Genomic DNA, 21,428 nt, shown 5'->3' with positions numbered 1-21,428 from the left:
ATCCAGTCGGTCACCACTATTTTTGTGTGGTGACATTTCCCGGGATGGCTGGCCAAATGGAACTGACCGCGCCTTCATGACCAGCCACTGTGTGGGGCCTCTACACCCGCACGATGGCGAATTGTTGGTGCCATATCACATCACGAGTGAGCAGTTTTGGGCCCCACATCTGAGGAAGGCTGTGCTGGCGCTGGAGAGGGTCCAGAGGTCTACGAGAATGATCCTAAGAATTATTGAGTTAACAATGGACATTAGGTGCAGGAGTAGGCCATTCGGCCCCTCGAGCCAGCACCGCCATTCAATGTGATCATGGCTGATCATCCCCAATCAGTACCCCGTTCCTGCCTTCTCCCCATAACCCCTGACTCCGCTATTTTTAAGAGCCCTATCTAGCTCTCTCTTGAAAGCATCCAGAGAACCCGCCTCCACCACCCTCTGAGGCAGAGAATTCCACAGACTCACCACTCTCTGTGAGAAAAAGTGTTTTCTCGTCTCCTTTCTAAATAGCTTACTCCTTATTCTTAAACTGTGGCCCCTGGTTCTGGACTCCCCCAACATTGGGAACATGTTTCCTGCCTCTAGCGTGTCCAAACCCTTAACATAGAAACATAGAAATTAGGTGCAGGAGTAGGCCATTCGGCCCTTCCAGACTGCACCGCCATTCAATATGATCATGGCTGATCATCCAACTCAGTATCCCGTACCTGCCTTCTCTCCATACCCTCTGATCCCCTTAGCCACAAGGGCCACATCTAACTCCCTCTTAAATATAGCCAATGAACTGGCCTCAACTACCCTCTGTGGCAGAGAGTTCCAGAGATTCACCACTCTGTGAAAAAAAAAATTCTCATCTCGGTTGTAAAGGATTTCCCCCTTATCCTTAAGCTGTGACCGCTTTCCCTGTACTTCCCCAACATCGGGAACAATCTTCCTGCATCTAGCCTGTCCAACCCCTTAAGAATTTTGTAAGTTTCTATAAGATCCCCTCTCAATCTCCTAAATTCTAGATAGTATAAACCAAGTCTATCCAGTCTTTCTTCATAAGACAGTCCTGACATCCCAGGAATCAGTCTGGTGAAGCTTCTCTGCACTCCCTCTATGGCAATAGTGTCCTTCCTCAGATTTGGAGACCAATAACAATCTTATATGTTTCAATGAGATGCACTCTCATCCTTCTAAACTCCAGAGTGTACAAGCCCAGCTGCTCCATTCTCTCAGCATATGACAGTCCCGCCATCCCAGGAAATAACCTTGTAAACCTACGCTGCACTCCCCCAACAGCAAGAATGTCCTTCCTCAAATCAGGGGACCAAAACTGCACACAATACTCCAGGTGTGGTCTCACTAGGGCTCTGTACAATTGCAGAAGGACCCCTTTGCTCCTATATTCGATTCCTCGTTATAAAGGCCAACATGCCATTCGCTCTCTTCACTGCCTGCTGTACCTGCATGCTTACTTTCATAGACTGATGTACAAGGACCCCCAAGGTAACATATGATGCGCATTTGGTGGCACTGGGCCTGTACTTGCTGGAGTTCAGAAAGATGAGGGGGGTCATTAAAACTTACCCAATAGTGAAAGGCTTGGATAGAGGGGATGTGGAGAGGATGTTTCCACTAGGTGGGAGAGCCCAGGGACAGAGGTCACAGCCTCAGAATTAAAGGGCGTTCCTTTAGGAAGGAGATGAGGAGAAATGTCTTTATTCAGAGGGTGGTCAATCTGTGGAATTCATTCCCACAGAATAAGGCCAAGTCTATGGATATTTCTCAGGCAGTGATGGGTAGGGTCTTGAATAGTACGGGTTATGGGGAGGAGGCAGAAGAATGGGGTTGAGAGGGAAAGAGGGCTCCACCATGATGGAATGGTGGTGTAGACTTGACGGGCCGAATGGCCTAATTCTGCTCCTATCACATGAAAATTAAAAAACAAGCATCAGAGAGGCAGCGAGCAGCAGAGTTAATGGAGGTAGATTTCAAACACCACCTCAGAAACCTGTGATCTTGCAACATTCCTAATTGTACACAATACTCGTCCATTTAACTATCCAGGGGGGAAAAAAGGATAAATAGATCAGTGCATAGTGCCATTAGTGCATAGTACCTGGATAGATCGGGTTTAGAGAGATGTGGACCTAACGCAGGCAGTGGAACGAGTGTAGATGGGACATGTTTGGTCGGCTCGGGCAGGTTGGGAAAGGGCCTGTTTCCACGCTGTGACTCTATTGCCACAGAGAATCATTCCATAATTGAAAATTAACAACAGATACTGGTCCATTTCAACCCCGCTCCTGTATCTTTCACACTGCACAAAATACAATAATCTCCCTAGACGCGTTTGTCACAAAATCTGCCTGTCCGTCCCAGACCGGATACAAGGCACGACCCCCCCCCCCCCCCCCCCCCCCAAAGGAACATAGATTCGTTTGCACTCCATGGCTGATCGATCAGTGGCATAGGAGAGTAGTATAGATCGGATCAGTGCATAGTGCCATTAGTGCATAGTACCTGGATAGATCGGGTTTAGAGAGATGTGGACCTAACGCAGGCAGTGGAACGAGTGTAGATGGGACATGTTGGTCGGCTCGGGCAGGTTGGGTCAAAGGGCCTGTTTCCACGCTGAATGACTCTATAACTATGAAACAGAATCAATTTTCCATCAATATTGTGGACGTATTAGGTGGACGAGTCATTTGAAATGCAGATGGAGAGGTATTGGGCCAGGGGAGATGACTGAGACAAAGAGCAGAAATGTGAAATGTATTTGACACAACACGCTCCTGTATCTTTCACTGCAAAATCATTTTGTATGACAATAATCTCCCTTTTTTGTCACAAAATCTGAAGTCTTAAACCTTGACGCAGAGTCATTTTCATTAGATCGTGGAGAGAAAAAAAGTACAAAATAATTTCAGATAAATATTCCTTAAGGCAACTCCATGGCTGCAGCCAAAGTGATTTTTCTTCCGAATCCACCTTTCTGAATCTTCTCTCAATCTCCGTCGCCGGCCCTCCGCCTCAGCGCCGCACGCATTGTCGGGAAAGTTTTACCGCGATGGTTCTCAAACGAATTTCTTGAGGGGCAGTTTGATCACGTCCACCAGATACTTGCGGGCTGGGGTGGCGGCGTAAAACAAGGACGTGACCAGCTTCCCGTGTGTCACCGTCATCAGGGTTTGATGTCCCGATGCCCAGATCCGATACCAGGAGCTGTGGAAGGGGTCCGATACCGCAGGGCAAAGCATGTTGTTCAGGTTGACTTCCGTGACCTTGAAAGACAGAACAAATAGTCAATAGCCCCCGAGATGGACACAGAATTACGTCGGGCTTATGGGGGCGAAGGCAGGAAAATGGGGTTAGGAGGCAGTGATAGATCGGCCATGATTGAATGGCGGAGTAGACTTGATGGGCCGAATGGCCTAAATCTGCTCCTATCACACTATTTAGGGCGCACCGGTAGAGTTGATGCCTCACAGTGAATGCAGCGTCGGAGACCTGGGTTCGATCCCGACTACGGGTGCTGTCTGTACGGAGTTTGCACGTTCTCCCCGTGACCTGCGTGGGTTTTCTCCGAGATCTTCGGTTTCCTCCCACAGTCCAAAGACGAACAGGTTTGTAGTTTAATTGGCTTCGGTGAATGTAAACATTGTCACTAGTGGGTGTAGGATAATGTTAAGGGCCTGTCCCACTGTACGAGCTAATTCAAGAGTTCTCCCGAGTTTGCCCTGATTCGAACTGGGAGAATTACGGTAATGGCCGCTCGTAGGTATTCGGGGCTCTCGTGGACATTTTACAACGTTGAAAAATCTTCACGAGCTTACCGCGTTTCCCGAGTACCTGCAGTTAGCGTTACGAGCAGCTAAGAGATGTCCCGAGCTCCGACGTACCCGCTACGTACATTCAACCTGCTGACCACGAGTTTGATTTTTTTTTAAACTCGGGAGAGTTCCTGAATTACCTCGTACAGTGGGACAGGCCCTTAAATGTGAAGGAATCGCTGGTCAGTGCGGACCCGAAAGGGCCTGTTTCCACGCTGTATCTCGAAACTAAACATAGAAAAGATTGGACGGCACAGTTTTGCCTCTGTTTAAAGACATTTTCCACTGTGACAAAAAAATATACGGGAGTTTTTTAAAACTATAAATTCTCTTGCCTTGGTTTTTATGGACCTGTCAACTGCGGGATTGTTTCTTTTATAGCTGGGATGTGGTGACCTTGGTCTGATATATCGTGCTCTATGAACTGGAGTTAACAAGCACCGTCTGTGATCCTCTTCGGCAGGGAGAAAGATGCAGTTCAGAAGGAAGGCAGTGACATTGTTGAGTGTGGATGAGAGAAAATGTAGGTACAAAATAGATGGGGGCAGTGAGGAGAGATGGGCTGTGTTAGAGTGGGGAGAGGAGACTTCACTGGGAGTCTGTCTGCTGTTGAGATCAGTAGAGAGCAAATAAATCAGTTGCTTCATCGCCTTGAAATAGGAAAAACTAACACGAGTATTTTCAAGAATGTAGAATATAAGGAACTGCAGATGCTGGTTTATTAAAAAAAAAAAGACCCAAATTGCTGGAGTAACAGCGAGTTGGGCAGCATCTCTGGAAGGCAGACACAAAATGCTGGAGTAACTCAGCGGGACAGGCGGCATCTCTGGAGAGAAGGAATGGGCGACGTTTTGGGTTGAGCCCACTGATGTCAATGGAGTGGGCGGTACGGGGATAGAATGTAGTCGGAGACAGTAGGACTGGTGGGAGAACTGGGAAGGGGGGGGGGGGGGGGGGTGATGGGGAGAGAGGGAAAGCAAGGGCTACTCAAAGCATGTGTGGAAGAGTTGGTTCCACGACGTCCACAATGGGGTAGAGGTGAATCGGTCGGTGCTCCCAGCTTTTGGAAGGGCCGTCCACAAGCCTGAGAACAGAGGGGAAGAAGCTGTTCCTGAGTCTGGTGGTGCATCTGTATCTTCTGCCGGACGGGAGCGGGGAGAAGAGGGAGTGGCCGGGCGGGGTGCGCCAAGTCATTGATTATATTGACTGATTTTCTGCAGCGGCATTAAGTGTAGATGGAGTCAATGGTACAATAGCTTACGACATTAATTGCCCTTTCCGCAAAGCATTGAAACTAGAACCAGTGAGCCAAGCACAGCCACGTGTCTGTACATCAACGCCGCTAATAACAGTCTCTCGTCTGCTTTCTTTACGTCTGTACATTCCACTGACTAGGTTGAAACTTTTAATTGACGAATGAATGACTTTGACTTTGAAATACAACCACCCTACTAATTAACAATGAATCACAGTAGAAAAACAAATGTTGAATCAACGTCGTTCCACATTTACTGAGACATTCAAAATGAAATCCTTGCGTAGGTTTTTGAGATATGCATCAAGTCCATTATTATATAGATCGAAACATGTCATATATAGATGTGTAGAAAGGAACTGCAGATGCCGGCTTAAGACAAACCTGGGATGTCAGGACTGTCTTATGAAGAAAGACTGGATAGACTCGGTTTATACGCTCTAGAATTTAGGAGATTGAGAGGGGATCTTATAGAAACTTACAAAATTCTTAAGGGGTTGGACAGGCTAGATGCAGGAAGATTGCTCCCGATGTTGGGGAAGTCCAGGACAAGGGGTCACAGCTTAAGGATAAGGGGGAAATCCTTTAAAACCGAGATGAGAAGAACTTTTTTCACACAGAGAGTGGTGAATCTCTGGAACTCTCTGCCACAGAGGGTAGTCGAGGGCACAGCTCATTGGCTATATTTAAGAGGGAGTTAGATGTGGCCCTTGTGGCTAAGGGGATCATAGGGTATGGAGAGAAGGCAGGTACGGGATACTGAGTTAGATGATCAGCCATGATCATATTGAATGGCGGTGCAGGCTCGAAGGGCCGAATGGCCTACTCCTGCACCTAATTTCTATGTTTCTATGTTTCTAAACATAGAGTAAAAAAAAAACGGGTCAGGCAGTATCTCTGGAGAAAAGGAATAGATGACGTTTCGGGTCGAGACCCTTCTTCATCTATATATAGATGTGTAGGTTGCTGCATTGAGTAAGAGATCAGTGTGGTCATTCACTACAAATAAGGATGTAGTCTACAAACAACAGTAACTCTGAGAGGGAGAGAGGGAGTGAGAGAGGGAGGGAGAGAGAGAGAGAGAGAGGGAGAGGGGGAGAGGGGGGGGGGGAGAGTGAAAGGGGGAGAGGGGAGAGACAGAGACAGGGAGAAGAGAGAGTGTTTGTGCTAACATTATTATTAAAATAGGACGTTTAGGAAGGAACAGCAGATGCTGGAAAATCAAAGGTAGACAAAAGTGCTGGAGAAACTCAGCGGGTGAGGCAGCATCTATGGAGCGAAGGAAATAGGCAACGTTTTGGGCTGAAACCCTTCTTCAGACTGACACTTATTTGACATCATCAAAATACAAACTGCAATGGGGAAATGAAACGGGTGTTAAGGTTATGTTAGGACGAGTAATTTCAACAAGGATGTGGGGCAAACTATTCAAATAGGTATCAAATATTTTCCTTGAGGGCAGCACAGTGGCGCAGCAGGTAATGCTGCTGCCTTACAGTGCCAGAGACTCAGAGATCCCCACCTTGGGAGCTGCCTGTGTGGAGTTTGCACGTTCTCCCTGTGACCGCGTGGGTTTCTTCCGGGTTCCTCCCACACTCCAAAGACGTGCGGGTTTGTAGATTAATTGGCCCTCTGTAAATTGCCCCCTAGTGGGCAGTGAGTGGAATGGAAAGTGGGATAACATAGAACTAGTGTGACCAATGGTTGGCATGGACTCGGTGGGCCGAAGGGCCTGTTCCATGCTGTATCTTTCAAACAGTAACAACCGCAACATAGAAACATAGAAATTAGGTGCAGGAGTAGGCCATTCGGCCCTTCGAGCCTGCACCGCCATTCGATATGATCATGGCTGATCATCCAACTCAGTATCCTGTACCTGCCTTCTCTCCATACCCCCTGATCCCTTTAACCACAAGGGCCACATCTAACTCCCTCTTAAATATAGCCAATGAACTGGCCTCGACTACCCTCTGTGGCAGAGAGTTCCAGAGATTCACCACTCTCTGTGTGAAAAAAGTTCTTCTCATCTCGGTTTTAAAGGATTTCCCCCTTATCCTTAAGCTGTGACGCCTTGTCCTGGACTTCCCCAACATCGGGAACAATCTTCCTGCATCTAGCCTGTCCAACCCCTTAAGAATTTTGTAAGTTTCTATAAGATCCCCTCTCAATCTCCTAAATTCTAGAGAGTATAAACCAAGTCTATCCAGTCTTTCTTCATAAGACAGTCCTGACATCCCAGGAATCAGTCTGGTGAACCGTCTCTGCACTCCTTCTATGGCAATAATGTCCTTCCTCAGATTTGGAGACCAAAACTGTACGCAATACTCCAGGTGTGGTCTCACCAAGACCCTGTACAACTGCAGTAGAACCCTGCTCCTATACTCAAATCCTTTTGCTATGAAAGCTAACATACCATTCGCTTTCTTCACTGCCTGCTGCACCTGCATGCCTACTTTCAATGACTGGTGTAACTAGGTGATCAATAGTCGGCATGGACTCGATGGGCTGAAGGGCCCGTTTCTGTGCTGTATCTCACTCTCTCATGTGCTATTTATACATTAAAAGGCAGAGGTAAATAGATCCATGTGCTTCCCGCTGACACAGAGGTGAACCTCTGCCTTTATAATATTCTTTAATCCTGGGGCAACTGAATCACCCTACCACAACCAGAGAACAGAGTCCTGAACTGCTATCTACCTCATTGGGGACCCTCGGACTATCCTTGATCGGACTTTACTGGCTTTATCTGGCACTAAACGTTATTCTCTTATCATGGTAGATAAAAGTGCTGGAGAAACTCAGCGGGTGAGGCAGCATCTATGGAGCGAAGGAAATAGGCAACGTTGCCTATTTCCTTCGCTCCATAGATGCTGCCTAACCCGCTGAGTTTCTCAGCACTTTTGTCTACCTTCGATTTTCCAGCATCTGCAATTCCTTCTTGAACATTCTCTTATCATTGTATCTGTAGCATTTATTTCAAGAGGGCTAGAATACATAGAGATGTAATGTTCTGGAAGGTGCCGGTAGGGCTACATTTGGAGTATTGTGAGCAATTTTGGGCATCATATCTGAAGAGAGATGTGTTAGTATCATTATATCACCTTTTCATCGTCTCTCCCGTATCCTAACTCTAACTCCCTGTGTTCCACGGACATGCGGAGTCCCCACCTCACAATCACAGCTCAAGTTCAAGCGAGTTTATTGTCATGTGTCCCTGATAGGACAATGAAATTCTTGCTTTGCTTCAGCACAACAGAACACAGTAGGCCTTGACTACAAAATAGATAAGTGTGGCCATATACCATTGTATAAATATATACACACAAATAAATAGAGTGCAAATAAACAGATAATGGGTTATTAATGATCAGAGTTTTGTCCGAGCCAGGTTTAATAGCCTGATGGCTGTGGGAAGTAGCTATTCCTGAACCTGGACGTTGCAGTCTTCAGGCTCCTGTACCTTTTACCTGAAGGTAGCGGGGAGATGAGTGTGTGGCCAGGATGGTGTGGGTCTTTGATGATCTTCGAGGGGATTTATCGCAGTCGCTGCCTCAAAAAGGCTGACAGTATCATCAAAGACCCACACCATCCTGGCCACACACTCATCTCCCCGCTACCTTCAGGTAGAAGGTACAGGAGCCTGAAGACTGCAACAACCAGGTTCAGGAATAGCTACAACCCCACAGCCATCAGGCTATTAAACCTGGCTCGGACAAAACTCTGATTATTAATAACCCATTATCTGTTTAATTGCACTTTATCAGTTTATTTATTCATGTGTGTATATATTTATATTATGGTATATGGACACACTGATCTGTTTTGTAGTAAATGCCTACTATGTTCTGTGTGCTGAAGCAAAGCAAGAATTTCATTGTCCTATACAGGGACACATGACAATAAACTCACTTGAACTTGAACAATTAACCTACAAACCTGTACGTCTTTGGAGTGTGGGAGGAAACCAAAGATCTCGGAGAAAACCCACACAGGTCACGGGGAGAACGTGCAAACTCTGTACAGACAGCGCCAGTGGTCGTGATTGAACCCGGGTCTCTGGCGCTGTGAGGCAGCAACTCTACCGCTGCGCCACCCCAAACTTGGCCTTCCCCCTTCGCTCTCCTCCTCCTGGCCAGTGGATCAGAGTTTTCTGTAGCTTGACTCCATTCATCACTATACCATACGCTGTGCATGGAAACCTTGCTGACTCAGCCTGCCCGCACCGTAAGGAGACACCACCCTGGAGGACTATCAGATGCGCTGAAAATCAATCCTTTTTAACGATAAATTATGAATGCATTAATCTGTGGCTGCAACCCACAATGTAATAATTCTATGGCAGTGATTGCAGAGCGATTCATTATTGCATCAGAGGGAACTTTAGACTTTAGAGATGCAGCGTGGAAACGGGTCCCACCGAGTCCGATCCCTCCGCACACTAACACTCCCCGACACACGCTCGGGACAATTTACACCTGCACCAAGCCAATTTACCTACAAACCTGTGTGTCTTTGGAGTGTGGAAGGAAGCCGAAGATCTCGGAGAAAACCCACCCAGGGCACAGAGAGAACGTACAGACAGCACCCGAGGTCAGGATCGAAGTGGGGTCGCTGGGGCTGAGAGGCAGCAGCTCTACCACTGCAAACCTGTGCCGCCCATACACGAGGTCCTCCCATAAACTAGGTCACTGTCCAATTCACCTCTATCCCATTGAGGGCATTAGACTTTGTCTCTGGAACTGATGCGCTACAATGCTGAGAACTAAATTCCGCACTCTGTATCTTCCCCTTTGCTCTACCTATTGCACTTGGCTTTGACTGTCACTAGATTACAATTGTAAATACAATGGCTAATCTATAGAGTGACACAGTGTAGAAACAGGCCCTTCGGCCCAACTTGCCCACATCGGCCAACAATGTCCCAGCTACACCAATCCCACCCAATAACCCTTTCTGGCTTAAGTCCTCCCTCCACCACCTCCAGTTTAAATTCCAGTTGGAATATTTTGGAGGACCAAAGAACCAAGAAGAACCTGGCCGCATTTGGCCGATATCCATCTAAACCTGTCCTATCCACGTACCTGTCTAACTGTTTATTAAACGTTGGGTAGTCCCAGCCTCAACTACCTCCTCCAGCAGCTCGTTCCATACACCTTTGTGTGAAAACGTTACCCCTCAGATTCCTATTAAATCTTTTCCCCTTTCCCGTTCAACCCCAATTGCTCTGCCTTCTCCCCATATGCCGAGTGGCTCACTCTCCTTCAGAATCAACCTTCACTCAACAACTGATGGAAGTATATAAAACTATGAGAGGCTTAGATTTTCTCGTGTCAGTCTGAAATACCAGTTGCATTTACTTCCAAAATCAATTTTTCACAAGTAAGATGCACAAACACTTTCATTTTGATGCACAGAGTCTCTTGCCCAGAGTAGGTGAAATGAGGATATAGGTTTAAGGTGAAGAGGAAAAGATAGGAATCTGAGGGGTAACTTTTTCATACAAAGGGTGGTGGGTGTATGGAACGAGCTGCCAGAGGATGTAGTTGAGGCTGGGACTATCCCAACGTTTAAGAAACAGTTAGACAGGTACATGGATAGGACAGGTTTGAAGGGATATGGACCAAACGAGGGCAGGTGGGTCTAGTGTAGCTGGGACTTGTTGGCCGGTGTCAATAACACAGGAGCAGGTTACAATGAAACGCCAGACTGACACAAAATGCTGGAGTAACTCAGCGGGACGGGCCGCATCTCTGGAGAGAAGGAATGGGTGACGTTTTAGGGTCGAAACACTTCTTCAGAAGGTCTGAAGTGTCCCGACCTGAAACGTCACCCATTCCTTCTCTCCAGAGATGCTGCCTGTCCCGCTGAGTGAATCCAGCTTTTTATGTCTATCTTCGGTTTAAACCAGTATCTGCCACTCCTTCTTATACAATGAAACGATGGATTTAATCCTTCTGGGCGATGGATTAAGACATCGGATATTTCTCTACTCACCAATCCGAGGATCTGCAAAAAGGCAAAATGGTAGAAGAACAGGAGTCCCGTAGCAAGCAGAGCCCACCAGAAATCGCCCAGCGGTTCAGGCTGGTACATGCCTGAAACCAAACCACAACACTTCAGAGACACAAGGATGGGCGGGCACAGTGGCGCAGCGGTAGAGTTGCTGCCTCAGAAGCCCCCGTTTGATGCCAACTACGGGTGCTGTCAGCACCGATTTTGTACGTTCTCCCCGTGACCCGTGTGGGTTTTCTCCGGGTGCTCCGGTTTCCTCCCACACTCCAAAGACGTACACATTTGTAGGTTAATTGGCTTGGTATAAATGTAAATTGTCCCTGGTGTGTGTAGGATAGTGTTACTGTACAGGGTTTGCTGGTTGGTGCGGAGTAGGTGGGTGAAGCGCTGTATCTGAACTGCAGATACTTCATGTCAGAGAAGCAGAATTAACCAATCCAGTCTACTCCGCCATTCAATCATGGCTGATCTATCTCTCCCTCCTAACACCAATTCTCATGCCTTCTCTCCATAACCTTTGACACCCGTACTAATCAAGAACCTGTCAATCTCTGCTATCTCACCCAGTGACCCAGGCACCTGTTGGTACTTGAGTAAGACACAAAGTGCTGGAGTAACTCTTTTGTGTCAGGCAGCATCTATGGAGAACATGTATAGGTGTCACTTTGTGTCAGGAACCTTCTCTAACTTGGGTAGAACTATTGCCTCACAGTGCCAGACACCCATATTCGCTCGTGAGGTGTGCTATCTGTGCGGAGTTTGCACGTTCTCTCCAGCTGCCTTCCACATTACAAAAATAAATAATCCATGCAAATGAATAAATTAATAGCTATAATACTGTTACAACATAAAATGAAGTCCCTGGTGCAACCAAAGATTCAGATTCAGATTCAATTTTAATTGTCATTGTCAGTGTACAGTACAGAGACAACGAAATGCATTACTGCTATTTCCAATGCATTACTGCTATTGCCAGTACCAAAGACACTGGCCCACTGAGTTACCCCAGCACTTTGTGTCTGTCTATAGTGCTTTCAATAACCAGTGATCAAAGAGTTTTGTGTGTTTTCGTAGTTTACTGTAGTGTACAGATACAGAGGGGAAACAGGCCCTTCAGCCCATCGAGTCCGCACTGACCAGCGATCCCCGCACTATGCTACACCAGGGACAATATTTGCATTTATACCAGGCCAATTAACCTACAACCCTGTACTTTTTTGGAGTGTGGGAGGAAACCGGAGCACCCAGGGAAAACCCACGCGGTCACGTGGAGAACGTACAAACTCTACATGGACAGCGCACGTCATGAGCGAATATGGGTGTCTGGCACAGCGCCCGTAGTCAGGATCGAACCCAGAACCCAGAGTCAGCAGCTCTACCCGCTGCATCACAGTGCTGCCCACACATTGATAGATTGTTTTTATCAATCTATAGATTGTAGGAACGAATGCTTGGTGCTATCCTGCCATCTCTGGTGGGAGGATGTAACTACAACCCAATTTCTACAGGAAATCTGTACTTAGAAAATTAATAGTCACAGATACATAGACAATAGGTGCAGGAGGAGGCCATTCGGCCCTTCAAGCCAGCACCGCCATTAAATGTGATCATAGCTGATCATCCACAATCAGTACCCCGTTCCTGCCTTCTCCCCATATCCCTTGATTCCGCTAGGTACACAAAAATGCTGGAGGAACTCAGCGGGTGCAGCAGCATCTATGGAGCGAAGGAAATAGGCAAACCCTTCCTCAGACTGATTCCGCTAGTCTTAAGAGCTCTATCTAACTCGCTTTTGAATGCATCCAGTGAATCTGCCTCCACTGCCTTCTGTGGCAGAGAATTCCACAAATTCACAACACTCTGGGTGAAAAAGATTTTCCTCGTCTCAGTTCTGAATGGCCTACTCCTTATTATTAAACTGTTTGCATTTGAGGGAAGGATGGATATTAGCCTTTGCTGATGCACTGAGATGAAGGAGAAAGCTCATGTGGCATCAACTAAACTAGAACTTGGGACAATTTTGTACAGAATAGTGAAAGGCATGGATAGAGTGGATGTGGAGAGGATGTTTCCACTAGTGGGAGAGTCCAGGACTAGAGGCCACAGCCTCAGAATTAAAGGACATACCTTTAGAAAGGAGATGAGGAGGAATGTCTTCAGTCAGAGGGTGGTGAATCTGTGGAATTCATTGCCACTGATGGCTAAGGAGGCCAAGTCAATGCATATTTATTTTTTTAGGCGGAGATTGATAGATTCTTGATTAGTATGGGTGTCAAGGGTCATGGGAAGAGGGCAGGACAATGGGGTTAAGAGGGAATGATAGATCAGCCATGATTGAATGGCGGAGTAGATTTGATGGGCCGAATGGCCTAATTCTTATGAAGAAAGACCATTCTGCACCGCTGTGGCGATATAAAAATTGAAGATATGTTCATCTGTGGAGTTTCAACATAGAAGGATACAACAAATCTTGCCAGCAACCATCCTTGCCAGAGTTTAATCTTCCAAACAGAGAGATGGATTACGTAGATGTTGCCACGACTCGAGGGCCTGAGCTACAGGAAGAGGTTGAGCAGCCTAGGACTTTATTCCTTGGAGCACAGGAAGATGAGGGGTGATCTTTAAAAGATACAGCGCGAAACAGGTCCTTCAGACCATCGAGTCCACACTGACTAGGTGTCAGAGGTTTGTGGGGAGAAGGCAGGAGAATGGGGTTAGCGGGGAGAGATAGATCAGCTATGACCGAATGGTGGAATAGACTTGATTGGCCGAATAGCCCCGATTCTCCTCCTATAACTTACAAACGTAAGACCAGCGAGCACCCCGTGCACTAACACCTTCCCAAACACTAGGGACAATCTACAATTTACCGAAGCCAATTAATCTACGAACGTCTTTGGACTGTGGGAGGAAACCTGAGCACCTGGAAAAAACCCACGTGGTCCCAGTGAAAATGTACAAACTCCGTACAGACAGCACCCGTAGTCAGGATCGAACTCGGGTCCCTGGCGCTGTGAGGCAGCAGTTCGACAACTACACACCACGTTTGTAGAGGTGCATAGGATCATGAAGGAAATAGATAGGGCGAGTGCAGCCTTGTCCCTAGTGTGTTGGATAGTGCTGGTGGATGAGGTGACCACTGGCCGTCACGGACTCGGTGGTGTAAAGGGCAGGGTAGTTAATTTTCTCGGGTCAGTCTGAAATACCAGTTTTCTTCCAAAATCAATTTTTCACAACTAAGACAAATACTTTCATTTTAATGCACAGGGTCTCTTGCCCAGAGTAGGGGAACTGAGGACATAGGTTCAAGGTGAAGGGGGAAAGATTTAATAGGAATCTGAGGGGTAGCTTTTTGCACACAAAGAGTGGTGGGTGTATGGAACAAGCTGCCAGAGGAGGTAGTTGAGGCTGGGACTATCCCAACGTTTAAGAAACTGTTAGACAGGTACACGGATAGGACAGGTTTGGAGGGATATCGACCAAGCGCAGGCAGGTGGGACTAGTGTAGCTGGGACATGTTGGCCAGTGTGGGCGAGATGTGCCGAAGGGATTCTTTCCACAATATAAAACCGCAACTATTTACGGTGTTCGAATCACGTTGTACAGAGCCAACGGTTGGGTGAACGCAGTCACAGCAATGGTAGCAACTCACCAGTAGATGGCAGCGCAGGTCAACACTTGTATCATTGGGAACAGATGTAGTGTCATAGAGTGATACAGAATGAGAACAGGCCCTTCAGCCCAACTCGCCCACCCTGACCCATGTCCCATATCTACCCTGGTCATTTGGACAGGTACATGATTAGGACAGATTTAGAGGGATAAGACAATAGGCAATAGGTGCAGGAGTAGGCCATTCGGCCCTTCGAGCCAGCACCACCATTCACTGTGATCATGGCTGATCATCCACAATAAGTACCCCAGTTCCTGCCTTCTCCCCATATCCCCTGACTCTGCTATCTTTAAGAGTATCTAACTCTCTCTTGAAAGCATCCAGAGAATTGGCCTCCACTTCCTTCTGAGGCAGAGAATTCCACAGATTCACAACTCCCTGGGTGAAAACGTTTTTTTTTCTCATCTCTGTTCTAAGTGGCCTACCCCTTATTCTTAAGTGGCAAATGCAGCATGGTGGGACTGGTTTAGATGGGGGCATGTTGGTCGGCGTGGGCTAGTTGGGCCGAAGGGCCTGTTTCCACGCTGTATAAGACTCTATGATTGTACGATATGACCACAATGAAAACTGTTTTTCTGAAGACAGGACCTAGGAAGCATTGACTTTAATGACAGATTCAATAAAGATCACATTGCTACCCAAACTTAATTTCCTCACACTATTTGTCTCAGTACTTCTTACGATTAAGCCATTAGAATTTTCCAAAAATATTCCTTCTTTATCTAGAATATCAACCAGGAAAAGAACCATAATTAAAACAATCTTGTTTAAAGGAGGAGGTGCAGGAAGGAACTGCAGATGGTGGTTTACACTGAAGATGGACACACAACGCCGCAGTAACTCAGCGGGACAGGCAGCATCTCTGGAGAGAAGGGATGGTGACGTTTTGGGTCGAGGTCTTTCTTCAGACTGAGAGTCAGGGGTGAAGGAGACATAGAGATATGGAAGGGTGAGGTGTGAAAATGAGAGTTCAAAGGGGATGGGGATCAAGGAAGAAGTTGAATGGATCATTGCTGGCTGAGGGAAAAGAAAAAGGCGTTTATGACAGAAAAAATCTCTTAAACTTACCCAAACAACCTGTTTGGCAGGGCACAGTTATAAGGTCATAAGTGATAGGAGTAGATGTCTACTCCGCCATTCAATCGTGGCTGATCTATCTCTCCCTCCTAACCTCCTTCTCCTGCCTTTCCCCCATAATCTCTGACACCCGTACTAATCAAAAATCTATCTATCTCGGCCTTAAAAATATCCACTGACTTGGCCTCCACAGCCTACTGTGCCAAAAAATCCCACAGATTCACCACCCTCTGGCTAAATACATTTATTCTCATCTCCTTCCTAAAAGAACACCCATTAATTCTGAGGCATATCTACACGTACATTGAGGTTAGGATGAGGGGGGGGGGGGGATGATTAGTGTGATGGAAGATGACCTTGTAATTATCTGTCCTGTCTACACAGATGCTGCCCGACCTGCTCAATGTTTCCAGCATCTTGCTGTTTCTTACAAACTTACACCCCCTGCAGTTTTTGTTTTTCTAAGAAACTAAAGATGGTTATATTAATTCCGTGGTCTGATACTTCAAGATTGTCCGAAGATTGGATGTGTTGCTTTTAAAACCGAGATAAACTTTGCATTCCTTTGCAGGCTATGCATTTAGTTTAATTTAGTTCAGAGATACAGCGCGGAAACAGGCCCTTCGGCCCACCGAGTCCGCGCCGACCAGCGATCCCCGCACACTAACACTATCCTACACACACTGGGGACAATTTACACATTTATACCAAGCCAATTCATCTACAATCCTGTACGTCTTTGGAGTGTGGGAGGGAAACGAAGATCTCGGCGAAAAACACACGCAGGTCACGGGGAGAACGTGCAAACTCCGTACAGACAGCACCCGTGGTCAGGATTGAACCCGGGTCTCCGGTGCTGCATTTGCTGCAAGGCAGCAACTCTACCGCTGCGCCACCGTGACTGGGAGCAATCAAGAAGGTGAGGGGGAAGATATGTAATATAAACTTGAGGGGCAAAGTTTTATATAAACAAAGGGTGCATGGAACAAGCTGTCAGAGGAGGTAGTTGAGGCAGGTACTATCACAATGTTTAAAAAGCATTTGGGTAGGACAGGTTTGGAGGGAGCTGGGCCAAATGCAGGCAGGTGGGACGAGTGTAGATGGGGCATGTTGGGCGGCATGGACAAGTTGGGCCGAAGGGCCTGTTTCCACACTGTATGACTCTATAACATTACAACTAGTGTGAATGGGTGATTGTACAGAGCCCTAGTGAGACCACACCTGGAGTATCGTGCGCAGTTTTGGTCTTCCAATTTGAGGAAGGACATTCTTGCTATTGAGGGAGTGCAGCGTAGGTTTACAAGGTTAATTCCCGGGATGGTGGGACTCAAATGTTGAGAGAATGGAGCAGCTGGGCTTGTATTCTCTGGAATTTAGAAGGATGAGAGGGGATCTTATTGAAACGTAAGATTATTAAGGGTTTGGACACGCTAGAGGCGGGAAATGTTCTCGATGTTGGGGGGAGTCCAGAACCAGGGGCCACAGTTTAAGAATAAGGGGTAAGCCATTTAGAACGGAGACGAGGAAACACATTTTCACACAGAGAGTTGTGTGTCTGTGGAATTCTCTGCCTCAGAGGGTGGTGGAGACTGGATGCTCTGGTTCTCTGGATGCTTTCAAGAGAGAGCTAGACAGAGCTCTTAAAGATAGCGGAGTCAAGGGATTATGGGGAGAAGGCAGGAACAGGGTACTGATTGTGGAGAGACAAAAATGCTGGAGCAACTCAGTGGGTGAGGAGCGAAGGAAATAGGCAACGTTTCGGGTCGAAACCCTTCTTCAGACCCGAAACGTTGCCTATTTCCTTCGCTCCAAAGATGCTGCCTCACCCGCTGAACATCAGTTTCTCCAGCATTTTTGTTTACCTCCGATTTTCCAGCATCTGCAGTTCCTTGTTAAACATACCGATTGGGGATGATCAGCCATGATCACATTGAATGGCGGTGCTGGCTCGAGGGGGCCGAATGGCCTACTCCTGCATCTATTGTGTATTGTCTCATTAGCGTGGGCCAAAGGGCCTCCTTGCCACGCTTTATGACTCTATGACACTACAGAGTGATTGCAATTAAGTGAGTGTTATATCTAGTACATAAAAAGGAACTTTAAATGTTCCCAACGGTACAATGGGGAGATTAACAAAACGTTGCACCAACTCACCCCCTTTCTGGAGCAGATAAACAGGAACGATATAAAGTGTGACGTGCTGGATGTAATAGATCTCCAACTCAAACGGCAACTGGACAAGAAAAAATAGACAAAAGTGTCAAATAAAAATGCTCCTTATCTCCCGCGATCGCTACAGGCCCCCATCAGCTTGCAACTGATCAGATTATTCAATCTTGCTTTTAACCAACTCAGTCTAACCACTGAGTTGAATCGAGGTTTCCAGTGAGGCCAGCATTAATGAATTATATCTTGCATAGTTTATGGCGCGGAAACAAACAGGCCCTTCGCACCGACCAGCGATCTCCACACACCAACACCATCCTACACACACTAAGGAGAATTTTTACACTTATAGGAACATAGAAAATAGGTGCAGGAGTAGGCCTTTCGGCCCTTCGAGCCTGCACCGCCATTCAATATGATCATCCAACTCAGTATCCTGTACCGACCTTCTCTCCATACCCCCTGATCCCTTTAGCCACAAGGGCCACATCTAACTCCCTCTTAAATATAGCCAATGAACTGTGGCCTCAACTAACTTCTGTGGCAGAGAATTCCACAGATTCACCACTCTCTGTGTGAAAAATGTTTTTCTCATCTCGGTCCTAAAAGATTTCCCCCATATCCTTAAACTGTGACCCCTGGTTCTGGACTTCCCCAACATCGGGAACAATCTTCCTGCATCTAGCCTGTTCCAACCCCTTAAGAATTTTGTAAGTTTCTATAAGATCCCCCCTCGATCTACTAAAGTCTAGCGAGTACAAACCGAGTCTATCCAGTCTTTCTTCATATGAAAGTCCTGACATCCCATGAATCAGTCTGGTTATACCAAGCCAATTAACCTACAAACCTGTACGTCTTTGGAATGTGGGGGGAAACCAAAGATCTCGGAGAAAACCCACGCAGGTCACAGGGAAACTCCACACAGACAGCACCCGTAGTCAGGATCGAACCGGGGTCTCTGGCGTTGCAGTCGCTGTAAAGCAGCATCTCTACCGCTGCTCCACCGTGGCGGCCAGCATCATCACAGACCCACACCACCCTGCCCACGCTCTCATATCACTCCCACTTGGGAGCGGCCCGGTGGCGCAGCGGTAGAGTTGCTGCCTCACAGCGCAGCGGAGACCCGGGTTCCATCCCGACTAACGGTGCTGTCTGTACGGAGTTTGTATGTTTCCCCCCCATGTGGGTTTACTCCGGGTGCTCCGGTTTCCTCCCACACTCCAAGGATGTACGGGCTTGTAGGTTAATTGGCTTGGTAATATTGTAAATTGTCCCTGGTGTGTGTACGATAGTGCTAGTGTGTGGGGATCGCTGGTCGGCACGGACTCGGTGGGCCGAAGGGCCAGTTTCCACACTGTATCTCTAAACAAAACTACCATCGGGAAGGGGGTGAAGCGAGGATTGGCGGAGTCAATGGTGGCGGCTGGAGTGTCGGTAACGTGCCGGTGATGGCCCAGGAAGCGTTACACATGGTGAGCGTTTGACGGCACTGGGCCTCTCCACTCGCTGGAGTTGAAAAGGATGAGGGGAGACCTCAGTGAAACTTAACGAATAGTGAAAGGCCTGGATAGAGTGGATGTGGAGAGGATGTTTCCACTAGTGGGAGAGTCTAGGACCAGAGCTCACAGCATCAGAATTAAAGGACGTTCCTTTAGAAAGGAGATGAGGGGCAATTTCTTTTGTCAGAGGGTGGTGAATCTGTGGAATTATTTGCCACAGACGGTGGTGGAGGCCAAGTCAGTGGATATTATTTAAGGCAAAGATAGATATATTCTTGGACAGTACGGGTGTCAGGGGTTATGGGGAGAGGGCAGGAGAATGGGGTTAAGAGGGAGAGATAGATCAGCCATGATTGAATAGCGTAGACTTGATGGGCCGAATGGCCTGATTCTGCTCTTAGAAAGTATGAGGCGGTGTGGGCTGGCGTCGGCAGCTCAGTCTGGCGTTGAAGGTCGGGAGGTCAGTCCACTAGAACCAAAATCCGTTACACTTTTTCTCACAGAGAGTGGTGAGTCTGGAATTCTCTGCCTCAGAGGGCGGTGGAGGCCGGTTCTCTGGATACTTTCAAGAGAGAGCTAGATAGGGCTCTTAAAGATAGCGGAGTCAGGGGATATGGGGAGAAGGCAGGAACGGGGTACTGATTGTGGATGATCAGCCATGACCACATTGAATGGCGGTGCTGGCTCGCAGGGCCGAATGGCCTACTCATGCACCTATTGCCTATTGTCTTATCCCTCTAAACCTGTCTAAATCATGTACCTGTCCAAATGACTAGGGTAGATATGGGACATGGGTCAGGGTGGGCAAGTTGGGCTGCACCTATTGTCTATAAAGAGGTCCGTGATAACGAGGGTTCGCTGTTGCGAACAGGAATCTCACAGTTCCTTTGTCCGGCGGTACATATGACTGGAGATACAATTGTATGGTTATATAAATGGAAGATAAAAGAGAAGCGGGGCATATTAAGAACAATGTATGCAACGGGGTCAGTGATAGTGAAGTCTAAAATGGTGAAATGGAAAGTGCTGAAACCTCCTGTGACAGGAAACAGTACAAGGTCTTTTGAGGTTCATTTTCAATGTAATTAAGGATTTCCCTTCCTGATCCTGCACAGTTAAATTACAATTACAATGCAAAGTACTTGTGCTATAACTAATCCAAAGACGTGCAGGTTTGTAGGTTAATGAGGTGATGACAGAGTTGACGTGGACAAGCTTTTCCCTTTGAGAATAGGGAAGATTCAAACAAGAGGACACGACTTCAGAATTAAGGGACAGAAGTTTAGGGGTAATATGAGGGGGAACTTCTTTACTCAGAGAGTGGTAGCGGTGTGGAATGAGCTTCCAGTGGAAGTGGTGGAGGCAGGTTCGTTGGTATCATTTAAAAATAAATTGGATAGGCATATGGATGAGAAGGGAATGGAGGGTTATGGTATGAGTGCAGGCAGGTGGGACTAGGGGAAAAAAAGTTGTTCGGCACGGACTTGTGGGGCCGAGATGGCCTGTTTCCGTGCTGTAATTGTTATATGGTTATAATTGGCTTGGTGTAAATGTAACTTGTCCCCAGTGTGTGTAGTATAGTGTTAATGTGCGGGGATCACTGGTCAGCACGGTCCCGGTGGGCCGAAGGGCCTGTTTCCAGGCTGTATCTCGAAACTAAACTAAAGCCCAAAGCCAAAGTATTATCTAACCATTTAACTAAATATACGAACTTACAATAAATAACTCTGTATGGAAAAAAAATGACTCCCTACAGATTAACGTTTAAGAAGGAACTGCAAATGAAGAAGGGTCTCGACCCGAAACGTCACCTGTTCCTTCGCTCCATAGATGCTGCCTCACCCGCTGAGTTTCTCCAGCAGTTTTAACTACATATTAACTAACTCTTTGAATCAAACTAATCCTGTAGATGCAAATATATAATTGGGGTT

At 47.0% G+C, this 21,428-nt stretch overlaps 1 protein-coding gene across 3 annotated transcripts in view; it reads right to left on the bottom strand.

Annotated features, from left to right (window-relative positions):
- Positions 1 to 2,479: 2,479 nt before the first annotated feature.
- LOC129702014 (transmembrane protein 164) overlaps positions 2,480 to 21,428 on the bottom strand; it is a 64,337-nt gene continuing 45,388 nt past the window's right edge. For 2 of the 3 annotated variants that reach the window (XM_055643499.1, XM_055643501.1), the window contains 3 exons: positions 17,987 to 18,065; positions 11,065 to 11,165; positions 2,480 to 3,266 (listed from right to left, as the gene is read on the bottom strand). In XM_055643499.1, the coding sequence (XP_055499474.1) occupies positions 3,060 to 3,266; positions 11,065 to 11,165; positions 17,987 to 18,065 (387 nt within the window). In that variant the 3' untranslated portion in view covers positions 2,480 to 3,059. The remainder of the gene's footprint in view (positions 3,267 to 11,064; positions 11,166 to 17,986; positions 18,066 to 21,428) is intronic. The other variant, XM_055643500.1, reaches the window with a different exon arrangement.

Source organism: Leucoraja erinacea, chromosome 12 (genome assembly GCF_028641065.1).
Source record: "Leucoraja erinacea ecotype New England chromosome 12, Leri_hhj_1, whole genome shotgun sequence".
Lineage (NCBI taxonomy): Eukaryota > Metazoa > Chordata > Chondrichthyes > Rajiformes > Rajidae > Leucoraja > Leucoraja erinaceus.
This window is presented reverse-complemented; position numbering and strand designations above follow the sequence as displayed.